Genomic DNA, 27,166 nt, shown 5'->3' with positions numbered 1-27,166 from the left:
TTTCATGTTCGGTAGATGGGGAAAAACATGTCAGAGTATTACATTGTCTTTTATGACATCGGTAACATTGAAGAAGAGGATATACATTAGAAAGAACTCATCCATATGTTGCGGTTATGGCAGCAGTTCTGTAGTTTGATTAGCCTGGTGTTACTGACCTCACAACGACTCTGATGGATATTGATTTCGTTCTCGCAAATTCTCGATTAGCACAGCCACGTTTGTTTTTTTATGTTGTATACGTGGCGGCTTATCCAACAAATGACGCAACAGGTTATTAACTTTACAATTTCGGTCGAATGTGTGACTTTCTTTTATTCGTCGATGACACGTTGCTTATTACCGATGAATGATTAGGGTGAAGTTAGCGTTTTAAATTCGGTAAATTTGATAAAGATATTTATGTGATCACTACGAAGAATGGGGATTCATTAGCTTTTAACGTCTCAGTTTGACCCCAGTGTGGCAGTTGTGTAATTCCAGAGGGATGTGTAAGCTAAAGGTTCAGTTTCAATCATGCTTTCATTGTGAATTAACAGAGATGTACTTGGCAGCAGTATATAATTTGGATCTTTTTTCGTACGAGGTAATTACATGATTACATATTTTATCAGGTAAAGTATTTTTGAGGGTGATGACGACATTTTTAATATGCTTGGCCGCAATGAATGATACGAAACCTTCAACCCTTGTCCGAGTACTGTAACGTGGATAATGTTGTCCCTGTAAAATGCATACGTTTTTGGGAGTTTCTTGATTCTTAGTGCAACATGGTCCGCAGATCATAGCAGAGTATCATTTTCTTTGACTCGTGGTGTCAAGTGTCTGATTATTCCGAGCCATAATTCGCCGTAACGCCGCGTCACCTGAAGCGACTTGTATCTTTTTCGACAGACGTAAAACAGGCTCTAGGACCAATTTTGAGAATCAAAGTTTGAGTATTCGACGTCGGCTTTGAGTTGAAATGTTCTTAAAAAAGTAGCTACACTATTATGCGGAGAGAAAATGATTTTTGTCAAGTCGAGACTCAATCTCATCCCTCAACATCGGACGAGAATTCGGAGAGAAATCCGATTTTCCAAAGTGAAATGTGAAACGCGCCACTCTGAAAGCGGCTACGGCCGAGGCTCCGTTCTGCGATAGGAAGCCGTCGCGAAGATCAGCTTCTACGGTGAAGAAAATACGACTAATTGTTCTGTTAGAAGGAGAAGTCATGAGATAAAAACAGTCATATTCAACAAAAAACTGTCGTCTGATGTTTGGCCAAACCTAAGGGAATTTAGGTTATGGCATTTCACCGAATGGTCATTATAGGAAAATTAAATATAGTTTTGAAGCATTTACTTTTATAATGGAAATGATTTGGATTTACAGAATATATTTTGAATATAAAGAAATATTGTGCCGGCAGTTGCGATTATACAATTTATATGGATTATTATGTCTAGTTGATGAATTAGATTCAGTTAATAATATAATTAGAAGAAATTTGTTCATTCAAAATCAATAAACTTCGATAACCATTCTTTTTTGATTGTTTTCTTTTTACTTTTTGGTACGCTTTGAGTTGCTCAACACTATACTTTCAATTCAGCAGTTTGAATTGAGTAATATCACTATAAAATGCAAATCTTATACCCTTAAGCCACAAGTATCATGAATTCTACGGTAATGTTGCCTTGAATATCTATGTGCTGTTGGGTGACAAATAATTGAAAAATATAAGAGAGAAAATTCTTGAAAAAACAGAACGTTTCTTGGATAATATTGAAAACAAGAACAAGTAAATAACAACAAATAAGCTGATAAAACAAAACAAAGTAGAATCACTACCCTTTAGTGGAAAGGATTATTCGCAGGCAATGCTGCTTTTCCAAGAGGCATGCTGTTTCGCGCGTCTCTTAATCCGTATAGTGTCAGGTTCAACAGATTTCAGTAAAAAATCAATTCTTAGCCGCACATCTTCGACCGGTACCACTTTATCCTTAGATAAAACATATTTCCGGAGAATGATTGTGGTCATTGTCTTCATAAACATCATAGCGTACTTGGCTCCTTAAATGAAAAAGAACTCGGTCAATTATTGAAGGTTATTTCATTTGGTGCATCTCGTAATCCCGTTCTAAACTATGAAAAACAAAATCAAACCATCTCGCTGTAGTCGATTCAATATTCATTACATTTCGAACATTTTGTCGCTGAAATATACATTGCATATGAAAAAGAATAAAGATCCTGGAAAATCTCGATGAATCGTGAAAACAGTAATTAAAAATCATTGTCAACTTCGCAATATTCCTTACCGAGACAATTTCTTCGACCACCACTGAACGGCAAGTAGGAGTACGGTTCTTGTTTTGCGAACCGTTCAGGTAAGAATCTGTCTGGATCAAATTTTAGAGGGTCGGGCCAGTACTTCTCACTTCTGTGAACTCCCATAACGTTAATAATAACCGAACTCCCTTTTGGCAAAGTACACTGACCTATGGAATGAGTAATCGTTTGAGGAATCATACATCACTTCATATCACGGCTATTACTCAGAGACATCCAATGTCAAACGAATGAATTAGTTGACGAAAGCTGACAAACCTAAATCCAGATCCTCCGTTGCCTTCCGGAAGGTCGTGGGTCCAACGACAAACAGGCGCATAGTTTCTTTGATCACTCTCTCCATGTACGTCATTCTCGCCAAGACGTCCATCGTGATGTGCAACTCTTCACTGTCGTCGTTTAATACATGTTCTCCGAAGATGTCGCACAATTCCTGGTACACTTTTTCCTGCCCGATTATAAGAAAAGCGACTAATTATAAGTAGAGCCTTGTAAGAGATGCACCACACAAAATGCTTGTTTCCGTAAGACCACTACGTAACGTATGGTTGAATAACAAACACACCTGAATGTCTTGATGGGATGCCAGCATCAAAAACACGTAGTTCATCGTGATGGCCGTTGTATCGCTGCCCTAAGAGAGTACAATTGCGCATTCGTGTTTCCAATTGCGAGTTAACAATGGTGTATTTTGTATCTACTGTTCCGTTCTCAATGACTCACAAAACTGACAAGTATGAGAATTATTTGAAGCTACACCGTAATAACAGTATCAAGTGTGTTAGACTTACAGCTGCGATCATCGTATCAACATGATCCCGGACGTCTTTATCCGTCAACGTTTGGTTGTCGTTGGATAGTCTGAAGAGATTTTCTATCAGTATCTGAGGTCCAGCTGTGGAATCATCTGATACATGAATGATTAGGTAATTAAAAAAAAGACAGCTACCACGTCTACATCATGCACAAATGGCCCCGGAAATCTACAATTATTCGGGTTTCCGTATGCATTTCATCAAAAGTGTAAAGCAGAAGGCCTCAAGTACAACTCACTCCTACGAAACAAAAACTCTATCGTGGCACTTTACGACTGCATCCGGATTCTGTAATACTTGCCATCTGCATCTCGTTCTTCATCGGCTGATACTCGTTGATCACCACGCCGGACGATTTCTGCCTTCTTCTGTCGTATCACCTGAAATTAAACAATACAAGGTGGTAACTTGTACGGAGCTCATTCCAAATATTTGAGACGTACGTATCAATTCAGATATCTATCGATTAAAGAGCAAGTTCAGATACCGAGTATTCATGCGTGTTCTAGGTAACAACGTACAATTGCCCCAATATGCTTGTCGTGTGTAACGAGCAACGCGTCATCAAGGCTGCCTGTTACAAACGACTCCCCCAACCCTGAACGGGAACTCAATTACGCTAGGGAATCCGTGGTAACGATTAAAAACAAACTAAAAATGTACTCTATGATATGTACTCTATGTATCGCTGTCGCCCCGCGAAAATCCGTAGTTATCGCCCCATCGGGAAGACACCGCGATGCGAATTCCGAAAACGGAAAAGCGACGAATTCATCAGCCAACAAGCGTTTCGCGACAGCGAGCGACGATCGGTGCGTCACGCTGGAATCTGAGAATTTTAAGATCCAACAGCCAATAAGAATCATGCAATACCGCGAATAATATCGCCTGAATTTCAAACTTTTGGATCAACATAGCGTAGCTCTTCGCTTGAGTCTGAACGAAAGCTCGGATCGAATAGTGAAAAATAAAAGTGGGACAGATCAGTATTCCAAAAATTGCCTAATTTGTGAGACGCGAGAAATCTCCGACAACGGAATTGTCGCTTATTCAATTTCCAGTGATCGAATTCCGAGAGACACGAAGTAACGGCGTATCGAAGAACGGTCAGCCATCTTCAAGTTTGCGTGCTAAAAACTGCACGTCAGAGACGCTTGCCATTATCTGTGCTTGGTGGCCGTTGTCTGAGTTTCGCAACAAAGCGTCAAGTCAATTTCGTTGTTGTAGCTATCGTCGCGAGTCGCCGAAATATCGCGCGCGGGATGAGTGCTTTGCAACTTCTTCGAGATTGTCAAGCGCGGCAAAAGCCCGCGTAAAAAAGTCACCGTAGACGTCATGAATCGTTACACTTACCGAAGAATGTCATATTTCCATTTGATCTATGAACCTACCATTCGAATCAGCTCAAACACTATGTTTGCCGGCAAGTTGTGACACAAAGTTGAATGTAAAGATGTTCAATACCAGACTGGTTTGTGCGCAAGTAATGTTGAATCCAAATCCACCGTCAAGTTTGATCATCACTTACATCGTACTTTTGAACCACATCAAATACGCTACTTAATAAGCCAAAGACATGAATTTTGGGTGAATGATTGGTTCGTGCCCTAGATTGAAGTTGCCCGTGATGTAATCTTGTCTAATTTTCAGTTGAAGTACCGTGCTAAGAATCCGGTCTATAGGATACTTTTCGTCCACAAACCGACACAACCAATGCCTGCCATGATTGTATTAATAAAGGTGTCTCGCACTTACTTCGTCAGTCAAGTCGTGCATATACTTGATGTATTTTGTCTGATCCTTGCCAAGTTGCGTACAGTAGAAAATAAAGTCCGGGTACAACCAAGGGCTAACGGCTCGTTTGGCGCAACCAGCCATCACCCTGTGAAGACAGAATCATTACACAATCCGAGGGTTTACATTATTGACATTAGCAAAATATGAATCCATAATTCAGGTAGAATTGTGAAAACAGCGTCGTGTTTCGAATGTTGCCATCAGGTTTCGAGTTTTGCAATGTAGGTCTAACTAGGCGAGAGCTTGATGTGTTCAGCATGTAAAAGGCTCTTCAATTGACTTACTTCTGAATCGCTTCGTCGTACCGACATTCCTCGCTCTCCTGTGCTTTCAAATTTATGCCCATGGCCGTCACTGTGACACGTAAAATAGATATGAACTAGCCTTGGGTCAGAAAAAATGTAAAATTCACATAAGTATAGTTGATTTTTTTCAAATGACAGCCGACCTACCGCAAATTGTGTCCAATGAACAGAGAGAAACGTATCGGCATATTTTGAATTCTGGTCCGTCCAAGTGCCGCTCCATCTTATTGGCCAGTATCACTGACTGAGTGACAAATGTTTTGATGAAAGATTTGAGAGCCATGGAATTGAAGGACGGCTGCATCAGCTTCCGGTGCACTTCCCATTTTGAGGCTGTAATGAAAAAATTCTCGAGTATTCGGCAACAATTTCAGACATCAAACGCGGACCCGTCTTCCAAGAGATGCATATCCATAGCGAGACATGGCCATATGATTTTGATTATGATTTTTGTAACGTTGGTAATAACAATGTATTCATAATTGAAATTCAAAGTTGAAACGATTTCGTCTAGATGACAAAGACTTTCTTGAATCAGATATAACTTGATTAGCTTCGGTTGCTCCGTTCACCTCTCATTACGTTATGTTTTCCACTGACTACAGATCTCGTACATCCTCAATCTCCCAGACCTGGCAAGCAAGCAAATTCAACACAATGATGATGCCGACGATTGAGATGTTGAAAGAAATGAACTGATAAACGTGATTATCGTCGTCACATTATATCGACGTAGAAACACCGACGATTCACGTCAGCAATTATGGTGATTATTATCACGATCCTGCCTCGGATAAGGTGCACTATACTAGCAGTATGAAATGAAGTGAAATATGCTGGGAAAATTGGTATAAGAATATAAAAAGACGTGTATCTTCATTTACGCATGTGAAGCTTACAGCCAGATCACTCCCAGGTTCCAAGTTACCACTATTCACCACAATTCGATTTCGGTTGTCCGCAATAAAAGTCTTCTATTCGAGTCGACGTAATATTCATAAGTTCATAAAGCGATTCCGCAAAACAATGATAGTATTTTTCGTCACAGATTTTTGAAACCGCACACTTTCCATGCTCAACGAACTTCACTGGGACATGAGGACTATGAGTAATATTCATGTCAATCCGTTTGCTTGAGATATGAATCGACTTGTGAAGAATCTTGACTATACGTGACAAATTTCACTCCGATATATTGAACATAATTTAGAATTTCGTGAGATTTAGGCAATCCTTTCCTGACTCCGATATCTCACATGAAATCAGATAACAAAATGACAATCTTCACCTACCAGGAGCGGTGATTAATCCGTCCCCCATCCAAGGTCGCCCGAATTCGTAGAAGTAGTTTTTCTCAATGGTCTTCGGACTGAGGAGTATCTCCTGAAATGACGAATTAACTCAGATCTCAAAATTTCATCCGTTTACGATTATCATCAGACTACTTTACCTTTATATGTTTAGGGTAAGTTGTGAAGTACGTTGAATTGTGACCAAACGAAAATCGAAACGATGTAGGATAAATTTTCCCCAGTTCAATAACCCTGTTGAACATAGCTGCAATTGCATATTTGACAGAGCCTCAGTATAATGTCATTTGTTACTCAAGATTGGACAGCCAATTCGACAGCAAAAGGATTTTGCTCACCTTCAGTGTCGCCAGTGAAGAGATACGCATGACCTACGAAAGGCAGACTTGGAAGTTCCTCAGCATTAGACGGGAAATCGGAGAGCAATACAATTTTCAACACCTTGAATGCGACGTTGATTATCCGGTACAACACGATGCATGCCACCGAAAGCGTGGCTACCGTCAAAAGGTCCATCCTGCGATTCAGTGAAAACCCGAAACACGGCTCTTTTCATTTTTCCCTGAGATGAAAGGACCCCGCCGAATCCTTACGGGAATTGGCTCCCCGTTTTATTGGCTGGATTTCATTTAAAGTTCTTCTTGACACAAGTCCCAAAAATCAGTAATTTCCGAGATACAGGCTTCGGAAGAAAGGTGCCCAGACGGTTTTGATGTCTACGGCTTCCGTGAGTTGCATGAATTCCAAAGCTTCAAGAAGACTTGAAATGAAACAAATCACTCAAAAAACTTGACGATTGATTCTCAAAGATAGGCAGGAAGTTATGATTGATTCCATTAATAAACTCGTTGGTTGACTGGAAGGAGATGCAACGTCAGATTTCGCGTGAAGAGCGAGACCCTCCGATTGTTGCGAAAATCGACTTGTCCTGTTCTTCACGCCTGTGCGGAGTCTCTACGGATCGGCTGTGCAGTTTTTGAATAATGCATTCGATTTCAAATCCCCCTTGAAGCTTTGTAATTCGTAAAGATCGTCTAATCCGTAGACATCGAAAAGTCCATTAACCCCTCCTTCCGAAGCCTATACCTCGGAAACTACTGATTTTTGGTACTTGTGTGCGTGCGAACTTTTGATCGGGAAGATAAGTACTATAATATACTGAAAATCCAACTAAGCCGAGCGGGAGTCAATTTCCATAAGGATTCTGCGGGATCCTTTCATTGAAATCGGCCTGTCGTATCGCAACACCTGTCTTTGTTAGTCTTCACTAAACTCACGTTTCTGTCGGGTAATATTACAAGGCAGATAAGATTCCTGTCTCCGCTCTGATTGAACTGATCTCTAGAACCTGAAGTCAGACTCGCCGTTTATATACAGAGGGGGAACAGCGCATCACATATTACCCCCAGATTGATCATTTTCCCCACTTTCCACTCAAGGCCAGTAATTACTTACCGCTTAGAGAGAATCAGTGATTGGGACACCTGAATTTACTCGAAGCCTTTCGAGTATCCGATTTGCCTTTAAAATCAGAGGTACAGCCATCAGATTGCTAATTTTCGTTCGATCCTTGTGCGTCAGAATTTCGTTATCGCGGTATTCGGAGTTAATTGACACTAATGCAGTCACGAATATCCCGTCAGCGGTAACAAATTGATATCCCTCAAGACAAGAAATTTATTAAGGGTTACGTAATTACAGCGTATTGAATCATCTTGCATATCGGAAGCATCGGCAGACATCCAAGATCTTGTTCAATCGCTATGTATGTACGTCGTATAGAAAATATTGGCACGTATTATCGCAACTCAGCTGACAATACGGAAGGAAATAAACCACTTTATGACTTTAGGTAATAGAATCTTTTTTCTACAATTTGTCAAATCAACAAACTGGATTCGTTGACTATTGTACACCCAGCGCGGTTTCAACAAATCATCGTGTGATGCTCTCACAACGCAGTGACAATTGAAACTGCGATCATCCTCAAGTCCCGGTAAAATGTGCCGGCATTCGAAGCGACGAATGTCAAAATAGTCGCTGCAACTGTTAACGTATGCATTGTCAATTTGGTGGAACATGATTTCAAATCAATAAAAGAAGGAAAGCTTCGTGGTCATGATGGCGGGGGGACGGAACTCCGCGCACCTGGACATAAGTACTCTGTGAACAATTGAAAAAAAAAGTAACGAGAGAATAAAATAAGTCAAATAAAAACATGTTATATGGAACGGAAGTAAATTTCATTGGATATAATTCATAAGCTCATCGGCAGCCGCGAGTGATTTCGAAGGGATGAGGTCATCACTGTCTACACTTTGATCTTCCGCAATGATTATTTAGAATCGCGGAAATAACTAAGCTAATGCTATGCCTCTGTGACGTGAAATGCGAAGACACACGAGCGGTAATTTTATCGTGCAATGCGCGTCGGGATAATGTTGAATTTATTTGAATTTGAAATCATTCGTTTGAATCATTTGTTTCACGTTAAATCACGCATTTTAAACGCTGTCCCAGTGGAATATATGCGTTTTTGGGAGTCTCCTAATTCTTAGTGCAACAGAGTCCCCCAGATCCTTAGCACAGTATCATTTTCCACCCTCAAACCTTTGGCCGCTTCCACTTCATTCATTGTCGAAACGTATTCACGGAGAATCGTCGTATTCACGCAGGAAATTCTGTTCATAGCCAGTCGTGAGCAATTCAGTCGTCGTAGACGAGAGTCAGTAGTCTATACTGGCACGAAATTAGGTGAAAAGTTGGACCTAAATCGATACAGACATCAGTCCAGAATCGCGCGTCACGTCAATTCCGCTAATAATCAAGTGACGGGTTATTCTGAACCCAATTTCACCGCGACGCTTGTCTATCGCTCCGCGTTTCGTAACTACAAATACCAAGCCATACTAAAGACCGTGACCGGCTCGTTGTCAGGATCGGGTTCACGATCGCTTCATCGTCCGTATTCCGCATATTTTGCGAATGTTCAAAGAATCAACGAATTCGACGTATCGGATAATTCGGAAACCAACGTGAGAAAGCAGCCAGGTTCGGCTCGATTTTGGCAATGGGTGCAGCTATAAATAAAGACGCAAATCATCCTATTCAATGACTCAACAGAAACAGGACGAATAATCTTGAAATGATCGATCAACCAGATCCTAAAAAATGTTCATCAGAAGTTACCACTACGAGTTCAAATATAAGTAAAAGAAGTAGGCAGTATAAATGAAAAAAGAATAAGCAAACAGCTGAGAAGAAATGTCGTTTGTCGAAACGGGAAGAAGAAAAGCATCTCAACGCAGATATTGTCAAAAAGTAGCAGCAATTTTCACCCAAGTCAAAATTTAGAGCCTTCCATAAGCCTGTGGGTACTACACAGAGCATTATTTAGTACTTTTTGGTCCTTACGTCCTGTTCGGAAACTTGAGAGAGCTATTTCTTTCATACTTGGACCCCTTATTATACCTATTCTGGTACTCTCTGTGATGCTCCTCTCATATGAGAGCCGTTCGAATGTCTTGAGGTCCTTAAAAAGTACTGCAGTGGTGTCCGGATTGATGATTATATTATTCTACTTACTCGGAATAATGAGATAAGATAAGGGACCAAGGTTGCGAAAGTACGATAATTCAAATAGCAATGCTTTATCTATTACCAAAGTAATGAGTAATGGATTCGAAACCCACTAATCATTACCACGGCAATTGATTTTACATTGTAATTATCCATGGAATGACTGTTTGGCATTTTAATTTACTTCGTTCTGGCAGAAAGATAATTACTGAACTACTTCTAAGCGCATAAACAGATCTGCATACATGATATACAGATTGCCTGTTCGTGAAAATGAATTTCACATATTTTTACGAGGGCGCTGATTATTTGAACAGTGGATTGTAAATAATTCCGTAAACGTGGAACAAGATCGATTAATATTCTGTTTTGATAGTTGAAAAACATCGTGTTTGGAAACAGGTTGGGAAACTGTTTGGAAAGTGTTGGACACGAAAAACAATGAAAAAGTCGATATTTCCGAAGATAGAGACATTATCGTGATAAGAAATATTAATAATCATGCTCCGGTCGGATAATGAAAAATATTTTTTTCAGCATTTAATTTTTACAATGACAGTAATTTAGCCTTATGAAATTATGCCAGCAGTTGCGGCCGTACAATTTATATGAATTATTATTTATAATGAATGAATTTAAATCAGTTATTAATATTTTAACAACAAATTTATTCACTGGAAATCAATAAATTTCGAGAGCCATTCTTTTTTCTTTTTTTTTTTCATTTGTTCTTTAAATTACTCAACATTGCACTTTCAATTGATCAATTTTTATTCAGCAATATCGCAATGAAATGAAAGTTTGGACCCTGCAGCCACAAGTATCATAGCTTGTACAGTATTTGCTTGAATGTATGCGTGCTGCTGAGTATTAAATATTCGAAAAATATGCGGTTGTTCAGAGAAATTCTTAGAAAAACAGAACATTTCTCACAAAATATTAAAAACAAGAACAAGAAAACAACAACCACACGACTGATCATATCCAGAATTTGATGACTTATAAGTTTAGAAAGCCCCGTTGATTGGGAGTGAAATCATACAATTTCAACGTTGGTAGGATTGTCGAGTGCGGAATTTTTATTTAATCGCATCAGCGCGAAGTAAAATCACTTTCCTTTTGTGAAAAGTATTATATTCGCCGGCAATGTTCCCTTCCTAAGAAGCATGCTGTTTTGCTCGTCTCTTAATCCGTACTGTGTCAGGATGGACAGATTTCAGTAAAAAGTCAAGTTTCAGCCGCACATCTTCGACTGGTACCACTTTATCCTTGGTTAAAACATATTTTCGGAGAACCGTTGCGGTCATTGTCTTCATGAACATCATAGCGTACTTCGCTCCTAAAATGAAAAAGAACTCGACCAATCAATAAAAGTTATTTCGTTTCTTCATATATTCAGTTTCATATTCATGTCATTCCGAACATTTTTTCACTGAAAAATACAGTAAATATGAAACAGAATAAAGATTCCGGAAAATTTCGATGAATCATGAAAACAGTAATTAAAAATCATTGTCAACTTCACAATTTCCCTTACCGAGACAATTTCTTCGACCACCACTGAACGGCAAGTAGGAGTACGGTTCTTGTTTTGCAAACCGTTCAGGTAAGAATCTGTCTGGATCAAATTTAAGAGCGTCGGGCCAGTACTTCTCACTTCTGTGAACTCCCATAACGTTGACCATGACCGAGCTTCCTCTTGGCACAGTATGCCCACCTATAAAATGGGTGATCGTTTGAGAAGTGACTTGATGCACCTTCTACAAATGACATGTAACTTAATTTCACGGGCGATACTCAGAAACATTCAATGTCAGAAGAATGAATTAGTTGACGGAAGCTGACAAACCTAAATCCAGATTCTCCGTCGTCTTCCGGAAGGTCACGGGTCCAACGACAAACAGGCGCATAGTTTCTTTGATCACTCTCTCCATGTACGCCATTCTGGCCAAGACGTCCATCGTGATGTGCAACTCTTCACTGTCGTCGTTTAATACATGTTCTCCGAAGATGTCGCACAGTTCCTGGTACACTTTTTCCTGCCCGATTATAAGAAAAGCGACTAATTGTAAGCAGAGCCTTGTAAGAGGTGCACCATACACAATGCTTGTTTCCGTAAGATCACTACGTAACGTATAGTTGAATGACAAACACACCTGAATATCTTGATGTGATGCCAGCATCAACAACACGTAGTTCATCGTGATGGCCGTTGTATCGCTGCCCTAAGAGAGTACATTTAATCGTAAAATTACTCATTGATGCCTCCTATTGCGAGCTGACAATGATGTAGCGTGTACCTACTGTTCCGTTCTTAATGAATTACAAAACTTACATATACAACAATTTTACAAAACTGCGCCGTAATTACAGTATTAAGTACGTTATACTTACAGCTACGATCATAGTATCAACATGATCCCGGACCTCTTTATCCGTCAGCGTTTTGTTGTCGTCGGACAGTCTGAAGAGATTTTCTATCAGTATCTGAGGTCCAGCTGTGGAATCATCTGATACATGAATGATTAGGTAATTAAAAAAAAGACAGCTACCACGTCTACATCATGCACAAATGACCCCGGAAATCTACAATTATTCGGGTTTCCGTATGCATTTCATCAAAAGTGTAAAGCAGAAGGCCTCAAGTGCAACTCACTCCTACGAAACAAAAACTCTATCGTGGCACTTTACGACCGCATCCGGATTCTGTAATACTTGCCATCTGCATCTCGTTCTTCATCGGCTGATACTCGTTGATCACCATGCCGGACGATTTCTGCCTTCTTCTGTCGTATCACCTGAAATTAAACAATACAAGGTGGTAACTTGTACGAAGCTTATCCCAACTATTTTAGACGTACGTATCAATTCAGATATCTATCGATTAAAGAGCAAGTTCAGATACCGAGTATTCATGCGTGTTCTAGGTAACAACGTACAATTGCCCCAATATTCTTGTCGTGTGTAACGAGCAACGCGTCATCAAGGCTGCCTGTTACAAACGACTCCCTCAACCCTGAACGGGAACCCAATTACGCTAGGGAATCCGTGGTAACGATTGAAAACAAACTAAAAATGTACTCTATGACGATGGTTGCTAATTTGAAACTCTGAGAGGAAACGCTGTGAGGACAGGTGTATGAATAAAACTTTGAAGTTGTTGTTTGTTTCTTTTTAAAGGATCAACGGTGACGTCAGCATGGTCACGTGACGAATACGTCAGGACGATTCGAAAATCGATCGATGATTGTAACAGAGAAGGACGACAAGCATTACAGAAATAAGAATAGAGGAGGAAAGGCGGCTAAGAAAGTTTACGGCCTGTTGGAAGAGAGAAATGAAATGTAAGACCACGACCTTTCGCTCTCTGCTAATAATTGAATAGAATTATGCCGAAAATAATACTGATGCTAATAATCCAATCTACATCTGAGAAATAAATATACCCGAAGCAAAACTCGGCACTTCGCCGTGCGCAGCTCTGCGTGTCCACCGCAGCTCGTTGCGCGCTCTCCGAAAACTACCGCGTGTCAGTTTTCTGTGTCTGTCACATCGATTCATTTTCCACTGAGAAACCCTCCATGCACAGACGCGCCGTGATAAGTTCCTGATAAAGGGTGAAACCCAACTTCTTTCTCTTTCCGATAGCGAGACACTCCTCCTCGTCCGATCGCCTTCACCTTTCCGACTCTGTGAGGCTACGGAAGGAGCACGGACTTGAAGCTCTACAGCAAAGGACACCGAGGCGGACGGGATTTCCGTCGCTGTCGCCCCGCGAAAATCCGTAGTTATCGCGGCATCGGGAAGACACCGCGACGCGAATTCCGAAAACGGAAAAGCGACGAATTCATCAGCCAACAAGCGTTTCGCGACAGCGAGCGACGATCGGTGCGTCACGCTGGAATCTGAGAATTTTAAGATCCAACAGCCAATAAGAATCATGCAATACCGCGAATAATATCGCCTGAATTTCAAACTTTTGGATCAACACAGCGTAGCTCTTCGCTTGACTCCGAACGAAAGCTCGGATCGAATAGTGAAAAATAAAAGTGGGACAGACCAGTATTCCAAAAGTTGCCTAATTTGTGAGTCGCGAGAAATCTCCGACAACGGAATTGTCGCTTATTCAATTTCCAGTGATCGAATTGCGAGAGACACGAAGTAACGGCGTGTCGAAGAACGGTCAGCCATCTTCAAGTTTGCGTGCTAAAAACTGCACGTCAGAGACGCTTGCCATTATCTGTGCTTGGTGGCCGCTGTCTGAGTTTCGCAACAAAGCGTCAAGTCAATTTCGTCGTTGTAGCTATCGTCGCGAGTCGCCGAAATATCACGCGCGGGATGAGTGCTTTGCAACTTCTTCGAGATTGTCAAGCGCGGCAAAAGCCCGCGTAAAAAAGTCACCTCAGACGTCATGAATCGTTACACTTACCGAAGAATGTCATATTTCCATTTGATCTATGAACCTACCATTCGAATCAGCTCAAACACTATGTTTGCGGACGAGTTACGACAAAAAATTTACTGCGAAAGTCTGCAATCCCGGAACAAAAATGTGAGGAACGGAAATAATGAGAAATGAGAATACCGAAAGAAACGAGTGCTGAATCCAAATCCATCTTCAAGTATTATCATCACCTACGAGTATATCGTCATTTTACGCCACGTCAAATTCGCAACTCAACATATCAAAGAAATGAATTTTTGGCGAATGATGTGTCCGTACGCTAGATCGTCATGCCCTGAAAGTAATCCCGTCTAATTCCCTGTTCAAGTACTGTGCGAAGAATTCGGGTAATGGGATACTTTCACAAAATAATTCGTCCACAAAATAACTCATCCAGTACCTGCCGTAATTTTATTAATAAACATATCTCGCACTTACGCTGTCCGTCAACTCGTGCAAATAATCGACCTGTTTCATCAGGTCCTTGCCAAGTGGCGTACGGTAAAAAACAAAGTCTGGGTACAGCCAAGGGCTAACGGCTCGTTCGGTGAAACCAGCCATCACCCTGTGAAAACAGAATCATTGCACAATCAGAAAGCTTGCATTGATGACTTTAACAAAATATGAATCCGTAATCGTGGTAGAATTGTTAAAACGGCGTTGTGTTTCAAATAAAGTTGTTAGGTTTCGGGTTTTGCGTACAAGGTGTATTTGAGCGAGAGGTTGATGTGTCAACATGTAAAAGACGCTTCAATCGACTTACTTCCGTATCGCTTCGTCATACTGACATTCTTCGTTCACCTGTGCTTCCAAATTTATGCCCATAGCCGTCGCTGTGACACGGAAAATAGATATGTACTAGCCTTGGGTCAGAAAAAATGTATCGTTTACATAGGTATGATTGAGCCTCCCCGAATTGCACCCGACCTACCGCAAATTGTGTCCAATGAATTCAGAAAAATGTATTTGTATATTTCAAATTCTGGTCCGTCCAATTGCTGGTCCATCCTCTTGGTCATTATCACTGATTGAGTGGCAAATGTTTTGACGTAAGACTTGAGGGCCACGGGATTGAAGGACGGCTGCAGCAGCTTCCGGTGCACTTCCCATATTGAGGCTGTAATGAAAGATTCTAGAGTATTCGGCAACAATTTCGTACATCGACGCGGACCAGTCCCCCAAGAGATGCATCTCCTTAGAGACACGGCTGAATACATTTACCGGTCAACTATTCTCAATTGTGAAATCCAATTTTTAGACCAATTGGAGAGTCTGATCACACATGCGACGAACAATGGATAGTTTTCAGTTTCAATATGCGACGTATGGAATTCCATTTTCCTCAAGAACGAATGGGTCGTACAGTAAGGTTGAAGAAGTATGGAAACAAAAACGTGATAAAACAGAGATTTGAATCAGTGTCACCGAAGCTAACTAATGTGAGGAAATGAGTGATGTTCGACTATAGAGGTTTCCGCTATGGCAGAGAAAATGTTTAAATATTGAAATTCGACTGCGTTCACCTGATAATTTCAATCACATCGTAAAAATCTCAGTATCCTAGTATTGGTTCACCAAAAAGTCCATAATGCTTGTCTTATTCTAATAAACAATAGCTCATTTCATTCGCAAACGAATTCTCAATTAATCTCTCTAACAATTAGTCAAATGGTAATGAACAGTAACGTATATTTTATTAAAACACAAAGTTACCATCGGCGAATTATTACGGTTGCATATACCGGAAGTTCCTTGCCAAGTGACGCAATGAACAAAGAATCTGTCTGACACGATTTGTAGGAAGTTGATTTGCGAATAAAACGAGCTACTTTCAAATGCAACGTGAAGAACATTGCGTATTTTCTAGTGGAAAAATAATTGAACAATACGTTTTCTCTAACGATCTTAGTAACAATGTATTCATAATTAAAATTTAGAGACAAAACGATGTCGTCTGGCTGTCAAAGACTTTCTTGAATCAGATTTAACTTGATTAGCTTCAATTGCCCCGTTTAACTCTCTTTACGATGTTTTCGATCGCACACGTTTGTCACCTGATTCTACGTCCCATTCATCCTCGATCTTCCACCCCTGGCAGCAAAACGAATTTACCATGATGACGATGCCGATGATTGAGATGTTGAGATGTTGAGAGAAATGATCTGATAAACGTGATTATAATCGTAACAACGCATTGACGCAGAAACACTGATGATTTACGTCAGTAATCATGGTGATTATTATCACAATTTTGCAACAGATGAGGTCTACCAGTACCGTTACGAAATATGGTGAAATGTGCTGGAAAAATTTGTATGAAAGTACAAGGAGACACGCATTGTCATTTACGTATGTGAAGCGAAGCGTGCAGCCGGATCGGTAATAAGTTCGAAGTTACTACTGTTCACTAGAATTTAATTTAGGCTATTCGCAACAAAAGTTTTTTGCTTGAGCCAACGTATGATCTATGAATTCAGAAAGCAATTCGAGAAACCGGAGGTGAGATTTCGCGTCACTCGTTTTTGATATCGCACACTTTGTTAGCTCGACGAACTTCACTGGGACATGAGGACCATGAGTAAGAATCATGTCATTCCGTTTGCTTGAGATATGAATCGACTTGTGAAGAATCTTGACTTTACGTGACAAATCTCACTCCGATATATTGAACATGATTTAGAATTTCGTGAGATTTAGGCAATCCTTTCCTGACTCCGATATCTCACATGAAATCAGATAACAAAGTGACAATCTTCACCTACCAGGAGCGGTGATTAATCCGTCCCCCATCCAAGGTCGCCCGAATTCGTAGAAGTAGTTTTTCTCAATGGTCTTCGGACTGAGGAGTATCTCCTGAAATGACGAATTAACTCAGATCTCAAAATTTCATCCGTTTCCGATTATCATCAGACTACTTTACCTTTATATGCTGAGGAGAAGTTGTGATGTACACCGAATTGTTACCAAACAGAAATCGAAACGACGTAGGATAAATTTTTCCCAGTTCAAGTATCCTCTTCAAGATAACTGAAATTGCACATTTGACAGAGCCTCAGAATAATATTATTCGTTACTTAAGATTGGTCAACGAATTCGACAAAAACAGGATTCTGCTTACCTTCAGTGCCACCGACTAAGAGGTATGCATGGCCTACGAAAGGCAGACTCGGCAGTTCATCGGCATTAGGCGGATATTCGCAGAGTAATACAACTTTCAACAGCTTGACTGTAAAGCTGATTATCCGGTACAACACGAAGCATGCCACCGATAGCATGGCTACCGTCAACAGGTCCATCCTGCGATTCAGCGAAAACACGGCTCTTTTTATTTTCCTCCGAAATGCGTCGATGAAATTTCATTGAAATCGGCCTGTAGTATCGCAACGCCTATCTCTGTTTGTCCTCACTGAACTCACCTTTCTGTCTTATAATATACAACAGGCTGAGGGTAGACAAGATCCCTGTCTTCGCGCGGTTTGAAATGATCTGTGGAACTTGAGTTCGGATTCACCGTTTTTATAGAGTCGGGAAACAACGCAACACGTATTCCCCCCAGAATCATTGAAAATTCTTCCCACTATCCACTCAAGGCCAGTAATTACTTATCGCTCACACAGAATCAGTCAATGGGACACCTCAAGTCACTTGATGCGCTTCATAGAAATCCGATTTGCCTTTGAAATCAGAGGTACAGCAAGCAGCTTGCTAGTTATCGTTCGATCCTTGTGCGTCAGAATTTCTTTAACGCGGTATTCGGAGTTAATTGACACTAATTCAGTCACGAATATTCCGTCAGCGGTAAGAAATTGATATTTTTCAACCCATGAAATTCACTGTACGTGATGTCATTGCAGCGGCTCAAACCATCTTGCGTGCCAAAAGAAATTCTGTAGTCGGATCAAACATCTTTCTGCGTGGAGAGGAAATTTGTGATACGTGCGTATTTCTGCTCGCGAGTGATCAAACGCTGAAAATGACTGATTTTTATTACTTTTACTATGATTCCCGTCAATTAGTTTCTCAAAGCCACTTCCCTCACCCATCCAGTAAATCATGAATCGAGTTCGCGTGAAACCTCCACTGCACAACTCCAGGTGATGGAATCCTTTTCCTACGATTTGTGAATCAAAGAAACTGGATTCGTTAACTTTTGTACACCTAGCACGTTGGTAAAAAACCATCGTGCCATGCCATGAGAACTCAGCGTCTACTGAAACTGCGATCACTTTCAACTCCCGGTCAAATGTGCCAGCATTCTATGCAGCGAATGTCAGAATAGTCGCTTCAACCGTTAACGTGTGCATTTTATTTATTTATCAGTCATTCGATTCGATATCAAGTTTTCACTTTCGTCAGTCATATACAGGGTGTCCTAGAACCAAGTGACCAAACTGACAGGAGTTACAGAAGGTATCGAAGTGAGTAAATACATCTGAAGAACACATGTTCTTCGAAATCAAATTCGCCAGATACGACTGGTTTAAAAACTCGTCTTGTAACGACTGGTTTTTGTGATAAAATTTGATATTGGAAAATGCTTCCGTTTGAAATTCTCAAATTTGATTCGATTCGTTCGGTTGATAAATGAATTCAAATTTACGAATTTCAAACGAAAACACTCTTGACATTGACTTTTTGCCAAACACAACGACGAGGACGTACGATGGAAATGGATAACGGTTTCAGATTTAAGAATTCCGAACGAAAGTATTTCCTAAATCAAATATCATTACTGTAATCAGTCTTTACGAGACGATTTTTCAACCAGTCGTATCTCGCGAACGCGAATTTACTCAGATCAACCCTATCAGTTTGGTCACCTAGTTCTGGGACACCCTGTATATTTACACAATCAGTATATTTGTTTCGTTAATTCACAATTGGCAATATCTATCGGGAATATTCGACGAAAATAGACTCGCGCATTAATTCAATCGGTAGTATTCATGAAAGTCAAAATTATACGTTCGTACATTCATACGTCGCATAATCGTACACGCATCAAAGTACGCTGTGACATCCGCAGAATTTATCACATATAACACGTAAGTGAGAATCAAGTTTGGTACGTCGGGATAAGCGTCGGAATATTACGTTTTTTCTTATTTTTGACATCGGGAAGAATTAAAAAATCGGTAATAAATCGAAAATAACTCATCCGTATGCTTCGAATACGGCAGCAGCTACCATGTGTTATTGGCGTTCCGATGAATCCGATGGGTTTTGATATCGATTTCGAAGATTTGGGATATAATCAGCCACGTTGTTCGACGTGGTGCACGTGGTTGTTTAACGCACCTGGACGAAAATACTCTGTGCAACATTGGAGAAAGAAGTAACGAGTGAATAAAAATAAGTCAAATAAAAATGTTTAATATACATGTATCGAACGAAAATATATTTTGTTGAATATAATCATATTTTTATCGACAGCCACGAGTGATTTCGGAGGGACGACGTCATCGCTGTCTACACTTTGATCTTTCATAATGACTATTTTGAATCGCGAAAATGACTAATTAAAAGCTAATGCTATGCCTCTGTGACGCGAAATGCGCAACACACGAACGGTCGTTTTATCGTACGACGCGCGTCAGGATCGTGTCGTGTTCATTTGAATTTGAAATTATTTCTTTGAATCATTTTTTTCACGTTAAATCACGCATTTTAACAATTCATTACTCTATGCCTACTGGGCGTAAAGTTCAGCTTTGCGCCCGCAAATAGATATATGAAATATGAAGGAATCAGCTATTTTCGTACCAAGGGCGTAAATTATCATGCCCGTAATGCGAACAATATTTTTTATCCTAAGCAGGCGTAAAATCCGGTTTTCAGCTTCGTATGATGAAACAATATATTTTGTAACGCACGTACAGAATTTCGCGTTTATTTGGCATATTAAGCGGAGCTGATATGTATGTTTTCTGACACAGTAGCCACATATTTATTAGATTATTTGAAATAATTTCGCTTATTTGAGAGAAAAGGATTGAGTAAATATTTTTTCATCAGTTTTACCAGGAAAACAAACATATTTGAAACAAATAAAAAACGCTTAATGGGCCAGCAAAGCGCGAAAATCGTGCATGCGTCTCTCTCGCATGCACGTATAATGTATAACTCAGGAATATACCGCGAAAAACATCCGAACTCGGTTTCTCAGCTTGAATTCTACGTAGGCAGATTTTTTCACGCAAGTTAATCAATCGTCTTCGACAATTTTATTCGATTTGTTTTCTTCGTTTGCTGTACAGGCACATTGCTTACATCGCTATACCGTATATTCGTATCATATCTATAAAATACGATGGTGTAAATCGATGGAAAGAATTCCACGAGTATCAGAATGGCCGCGTAAAGAAACAGAGATATTCTTTTTTTGGCAGCAGCAGCAGCAGCAGCGAGCTATTTATCAATATTCCATGTTTCTCTTGGCCTAGGTTAACTTCTTTCAGAATTTGTTTGCTGCACAATGTAGACGTATTCACTAAAATCGTAATTTCACGAAACTGAGACTGTCGTTGAGTAAATATTTATCACAGAGCATACCGTATTGAGTATTTGAGCAAGTACGATATTCGTTTCTGCAGAGACGTTAAAGTGGGTAAACCGACCCACCAATATTGGCAATTACCCACGCCTTACCATCTATGCGGAATAAGGTGGTCAGGATCGTGCCGTAAGCAAGAGACCGTTCAATAGACGGCCAGTGCGATGTGCTTTTACCCTAACGAAGCAACAGTCGAGCATCGTATCCCCGGGGATCGGGTTCAACCTCTGCCGAGAACAACGAAGCCGAAGGCTTCGCAAGGGACGTCGTCAAAGCTCGATCCTTAATTTTCACCTGCCCGTTCGGTTTCATAAGAAATTCATGCATGCTCAATATGGCCTGTGATGTGAGGGATACCGCAGGGTTGTTTAGTCGCCTAGCTCCGGGAATTATTCATGGAATCTGTGACGACAGCGTTAATTACGTGTTATTGGCGATACAGTCGATCCTGTTTTTCAAAAGTTCTTGTACCGACCTCTCGGAGGAGAAGGCTGCGTCTTCGTTGTGGTGAAAATTCATCATCTTCAAAACACCAGAAATGAATAACAACCGTCATCGTACTCGTGATGAACCAACCAGCCAAGCAAGGTTCCGAAGTAAAAAATTTACTTTTATATACTTAAACTCGACGGTCAATTTTCAAGATATTAAAAGCACAAGTTTTTTAAGAGCAGAATAACGAATTTCCAACAAATATATATCATTTTGGCAAGATGCGACGATGAAATAAACGTTTGTAAAAAGTTGCATCGCAAAAGTGCGATCGTTGAGTCGCTGATAAATCTACAATGAACGTGCGTAACGAACCAGTGCGCTTACGTTTATTTTTCCATTCGCAATTGATTGCAAATAAACGAGGGAAGAAAATTTGCGAATCGGTCAATACCGATAGACAAGCCAACCTTTCGCTCTCCGAACGTAACTGACCCTTTTGTCGATCGATCGTACCGTTGGAACTAATGAACGTAATATTTCACCACCGCACGACGCTTTCACTAGCATTTAAGACGCTTCGAAGACGTTGACCACATCTCGATTGTAGGCGAATACAGGCCTTCCATAATAAAAGTCGAGTAAGAACGTGTCGAGGTATCCACGTGGTGATGCGGATAATTTTTCTGGACGCATTTTCCACGCAGAGATGGACTCCCAAGTGACCAGGAGAATGGACATGGATGATCCAAGGGTAAGTTCTTAATTCACCGTCTCTTTACTCACGACAGAAAGCAAACTGACATTTCTTTTCTCAATTTTCTCGTAGACGATGCGCGTGTGAATTATAAACAATTGTATACGCACGTTTGACTAGAAATTGATTCTTTCAAACCACAAATCTGTGAGGTGTTACTTGAATTTCCGGACCTGTAATGTCCTGCAAATTTTGATGTGGTAAGGTTGTAAGATAAAATGTTAGGAGCAAAGGGCTTCGTATTTGCAAAGTTTTAGTACCACGCTCAATTTAACTTTATCACAATTTTGATAAATAGTACCTTTCATTCTTTGCTTCAATAACTGCCACAAACAGAATAGATACAGTAAAACTTCAGTTATATATTTTTCAAGGGATCTGGCAGTATTAACGTATAAGTACAAAAAACGTGTAAACGAGAAACGTAAATGTGAAATATTTTCATACGGTTTATAGGTAGAAACTTTTAGAACCAATAAATCTTAACTTATAAACGAGAAAAACATACAAGTCCGAAACGTATAACTGAGGTTTCATTGTCATAGATACCAACATTAGAATTAGATTTGTCGAAAGCAGGTATTGGATCAGTCAAAGCTGGGCACGGAGGTAGAAGAGCGACGGCATTATTAACTCGGATGGGAATCCAGGTCTAAGCTTACGTTACAATTTTATCGTGTAACCAAGCCCGAATGCGAAAGCTGCGCGGCAGCTTAACGCGACCTTCTACTCGTTAGATACGAATCATTGATAGCTCGAGACCACAGTTGATTGCGGAAGGAATAGCTCGCGAAATCTCGTGACACTTTTTTTGCTGATATCTTATTATTCGTAAAAAGTGCGCCGAAGCTGAGCCATTCATTGAAACGAGAAGTGAACTATTTTTTCCGTATCGTCAATACCGGAAACTTACACTCTTTCCAAAGTACACTGATGTTCTTCCGAAAATTTTGCCTGAATCGATTCTATTTTTATTTATAAAAAATCTGATGCGGTAAAAAAAAAGTCGATTCCACGTCTGTTCGACGTGTAATGGTTGCAGGTAAAACTCCAATGAAGGGAATTTCAGTCGACCGAGAAAGAACCTCAGGCAGTTGCTTATGCCTCGAAACTTTGCAGGGATCTGCAGAGAAGCCTTACCAGCAGACAAGACGTTAGCGACTGCCAGGCTGCTCGCTTACGGATCGTCAGAAAATTTTCACTTGCACGATAAGTGAGCAGTTCGTAAAGAACTCTCCACTTGCCTTTGTGTTTCGCTAATCTCAGTAAATTGAACACACATCGACTAATGGCAATACCGACTTATAAAGCTCGCGAGCTTATGAAAACCGCGACGTTGAAATAGTTTGCTTTTTGCGACTGGCGGTAACTGTGAGAACAGCAGCAAAAGATCAGAGACATTGCGAGTGTCGTCTTATATCCGGTCCATGTTTTATATCTTACCGACATCCGAGTTGCCAACCGTTGTTTGGCAGGAAATTTTTATTAACGGTGCTGTTATCGGAAATTGTTAAAATATACAACGGTGGCTATGGTTGCAGCATCATATATACACTGGAACAACGAAACAACTTATTTGTAGCAATTCTATGCTAATAAAGATGATTGATTGATGAAATTGGAAGTTCTCAACCATAAAATGTTAATACTAATCATGCAAGTGATTCGTGGTCATGGACTTTATAGTCGAATGTTTCAGTGGTTATATAACTGTAGTTTCAGCATTTGAGATAGAAAAAATTTTAATGAAATGTAATTTTCATGCGTGAAATCAACCGTAGATTAAAATCAAAGAAGAGTTCAACTGAACATCAGTTCTCGTATCTCAGAGGGAATGATTCAGATGTAGATTAGGGTTTTTCTTATTTATCATTTATTTATTTTTTAACAAATGTAGTTTAACAACTTTCAGGCACTACAGAACTAAAACAAGTTAAACGAGAATTTTGCATCATACTCAAGAGTGCTCCAAGCAGTTTTCATTCGTGTGTGAAACAAGTTGATCGCGTTAACTAGAACCTGAGTCATGCGTAGGTATTACAAAAACACGTGAGTAATAGTAAGTAATAGGAGTATCGTAAGAAGAACAGTATCACACCATTGAATCGTTGGCGACTTCGAAGCATACAAAACTGGCAACGCAAAACTTCTCAATCAAAGGTAAAATTGTAAATATCCAAGGCTTTTGCAAAAAAGGGTCTGTGTATCAAGTTTCGACGGTTAACTTTGAACAGGCTGGCTCGAATACGCCAACGTTTCGTTTTTTTGGTGCGGAATATGTGGATATATGTTAAAATATCGCGTGTCTAATGGCATAAGGTTGTAACCACCAAAAATGCGATTTTAGTGGCAAAAGGGCGTATAATTTTATTTTTCACCATTCACTCTGAAAATGATGAAAACTTATAGTTTGATTGAAATCAAGCGTTTGAAAATATAAAAGCGAGAGGTCGTAGGTTCGGCAGATACAACCTTTTTCCATTCATAGGTGGAAAAAAAGGTCAAAACAGAAGGTCGTAACCGTCACTTTTGTTTTTCTGAAACCGTTCTAAAATTCATTGAAACGCATAAATGAATTGGAAGCCACGAATTTTCAGACATCTTTAGAAAAAAAAATTCTGAAATCGTAAATAATGCTGAATACCCTTGAAAAAACAAATGAATTGTTCGATTTTCTGAATGTCGATTATTCAAATCGTCAAGTATCGGAGAGATAACGATAACAACAATAATTTGTGCCGGTTACACTCTTACGTAATTATCGTAGTAGATAATTTTTTCAATTTTCATCGGAACCGAAAAGTCGTATCTACCAGCACATACGACCTTTTGCTTTGAGTCGATGAATTTATACTTGAACCCTAGAAAGGTGAAAAAAAAAATGATCTTTGTCACACATACGACCTTACAGAATTGGTCGACATAGATTTCTTAAGTTGAATCAGTAGCAGAAGGTCGTATCTACCAGTACATAAGACCTTTTGTTCCTCATTAAACTATTATTCAATGTCAACGTCTCTAATCATATTTTCATGGTTTAAGTCCAGATACGATCAAACGAAACATATACGCCCCTTTGCCTTTTCTCAGAAGCAAAGGATCGTAAAGTGACGCTTACGACCTTACGCCATTATACGCACGACATGTTTAGACAGAGAACTGCACGATTCACTTCAACTTCTTGCCCGCGGGTCATATGTGAATAATAATTATGTACACCAATACTGGAAGTGCAGGCGTATGTGAATGAGATCCTGCAATTTATTGAAACTCAAGGCAAATTGCCTTGTTTGCATACTAGTAATGAAAAGATAATTATTTCAGGAAAAGCACTAAACAATACAGCCTCTTAGATATAGAGCTCTGCGTGGAAAATAACGCGAAATAGAGCTTGTTGCAATGGTTAAATGTAATTTCATTCGAGATAATTTGTCCGCGTTGCTCGCAAGGCAATCGTGTACCAATGGCTACAAACCTGATTGTCAGTGAATATCCGCTTACGCAAATTGGCCAGTTTATGCTGGAATTGCCGAATTAACTGCACGTATTATTACTCGGCCGGCACAAAACAAGATAAAACAATGTTCGAAAGGTCAAATGAAATTACTAGAGATAAAATTAATTCAGGTGAAAAAGTATTTAATTGCAATATTCCAACCGCGATGTCTTATTGTTAAAAAAATTTTAAGAAACTGCAGTATTTTACGATGTTCTCAACGGCAAATGCATACGATTTGCACAAAATCAATGAAATGTAATTAGTTTACTACTTAAAAGGTAGCAAATAACAATCGACTTATGCTTACTTACGGAAAAACGATAATTGCTATCGAAAATTCGTTTAGCAATGTAAACTGAAGAATCATTTGAAAGTTATTATATATTCAGTCAAGTATTTTCATTTTCCACCACAGCTGAAAAATATAGTTCCGAGTACAAAATGAAAATTAGTTTTGCACACTGAAAAAAATTTCATTTCTTACAGTAACTAGAAAAATTCAGTAAAACAGGTATCGTTAAAAAAAACAAACTGTTTGAATGTTATTCGAATTACAAAAAACGAGGTACACGTAACCATTTTGCGCTATTGTCGATCCTTTTTTGGTAATTGCAACGCAAAATCAGTTTGTGAGGTTTACTCTACTTTTTTAGTTAAACGAGGCTTTAACGTCAATTTATCGTTGCACAAGCATTAAATTTTCGCAACAGTTACAAGAAAATATAGCAACAGTGATCGTAATGAGAAAGAATAGCATATAATTTTCATTTCGTACCTAAAACTATATTTGTCGATTACAGTAAAAAATGAAAAAAGTTGAGGACCGAGCGGTAACCGAAACCAACAAATTTCTCTCAGTACAATCGTAATCGGAAAATCAACATACGTATTTACATGACTAATCTTCTTGATTATGGCAATTCGTACCAAACTTTCTTGTAACTATTGCGATAACTTCACGTTGGTGCGACAGCAAATTAATCTCGAGGGTTTATTTGCGTGAAAAAAATGCACCGAATCAGACACTTTAACCTTACCGTGTCCAGAAAATTTAGTTACGAAAACTATAGTCAAATTAAACGGTTACCAGCATCCAATTTTTGCATATTCTCGACAATATTCAATCCGTCGATGCAACAATGCGTCTAACATTACTTGTTATTTCAACTACAACGCAAACATGGCAACGCATGCGGAATGGGGCGGGCGGAAAGCCGAGTCGTCATACCCAAGTCTGTCTCTTCGGGATACCTATAGGTACGTATTCGTATCTGCAGTCTCACCACCGGACATGGATAAATTGATGAAATGAGTCACTAACGTGTAAATGACATATAATTG

At 39.7% G+C, this 27,166-nt stretch overlaps 1 protein-coding gene across 7 annotated transcripts; it reads right to left on the bottom strand.

The window, feature by feature from the left end:
- Positions 1–1,328: 1,328 nt before the first annotated feature.
- Positions 1,329–18,161, bottom strand: LOC124184070 (cytochrome P450 4C1-like). 7 transcript variants are annotated; one of them, XM_046573446.1, is made up of 13 exons: positions 18,001–18,161; positions 17,703–17,881; positions 17,505–17,611; positions 17,347–17,437; positions 15,516–15,701; positions 15,348–15,417; positions 15,023–15,149; positions 12,860–12,938; positions 12,535–12,650; positions 2,900–2,968; positions 2,593–2,782; positions 2,304–2,483; positions 1,329–2,055 (listed from the first exon to the last, which is right to left on the bottom strand). In XM_046573446.1, the coding sequence occupies exons 1-13, from the start codon at positions 18,144–18,146 to the stop codon at positions 1,850–1,852; spliced, it is 1,746 nt and encodes a 581-aa protein (XP_046429402.1). In that variant the 5' UTR covers positions 18,147–18,161; the 3' UTR covers positions 1,329–1,849. The 7 variants fall into 7 exon arrangements, with proteins under 7 accessions (XP_046429402.1, XP_046429403.1, XP_046429401.1 ...); XM_046573447.1 differs by having other exon boundaries at positions 12,535–12,638; XM_046573445.1 differs by lacking the exons at positions 12,535–12,650; positions 12,860–12,938 and adding exons at positions 3,126–3,241; positions 3,451–3,529.
- Positions 18,162–27,166: the final 9,005 nt, after the last annotated feature.

This window comes from Neodiprion fabricii, chromosome 5, assembly GCF_021155785.1.
Source record: "Neodiprion fabricii isolate iyNeoFabr1 chromosome 5, iyNeoFabr1.1, whole genome shotgun sequence".
In the NCBI taxonomy this organism is placed as follows: Eukaryota; Metazoa; Arthropoda; class Insecta; order Hymenoptera; family Diprionidae; genus Neodiprion; species Neodiprion fabricii.
This window is presented reverse-complemented; position numbering and strand designations above follow the sequence as displayed.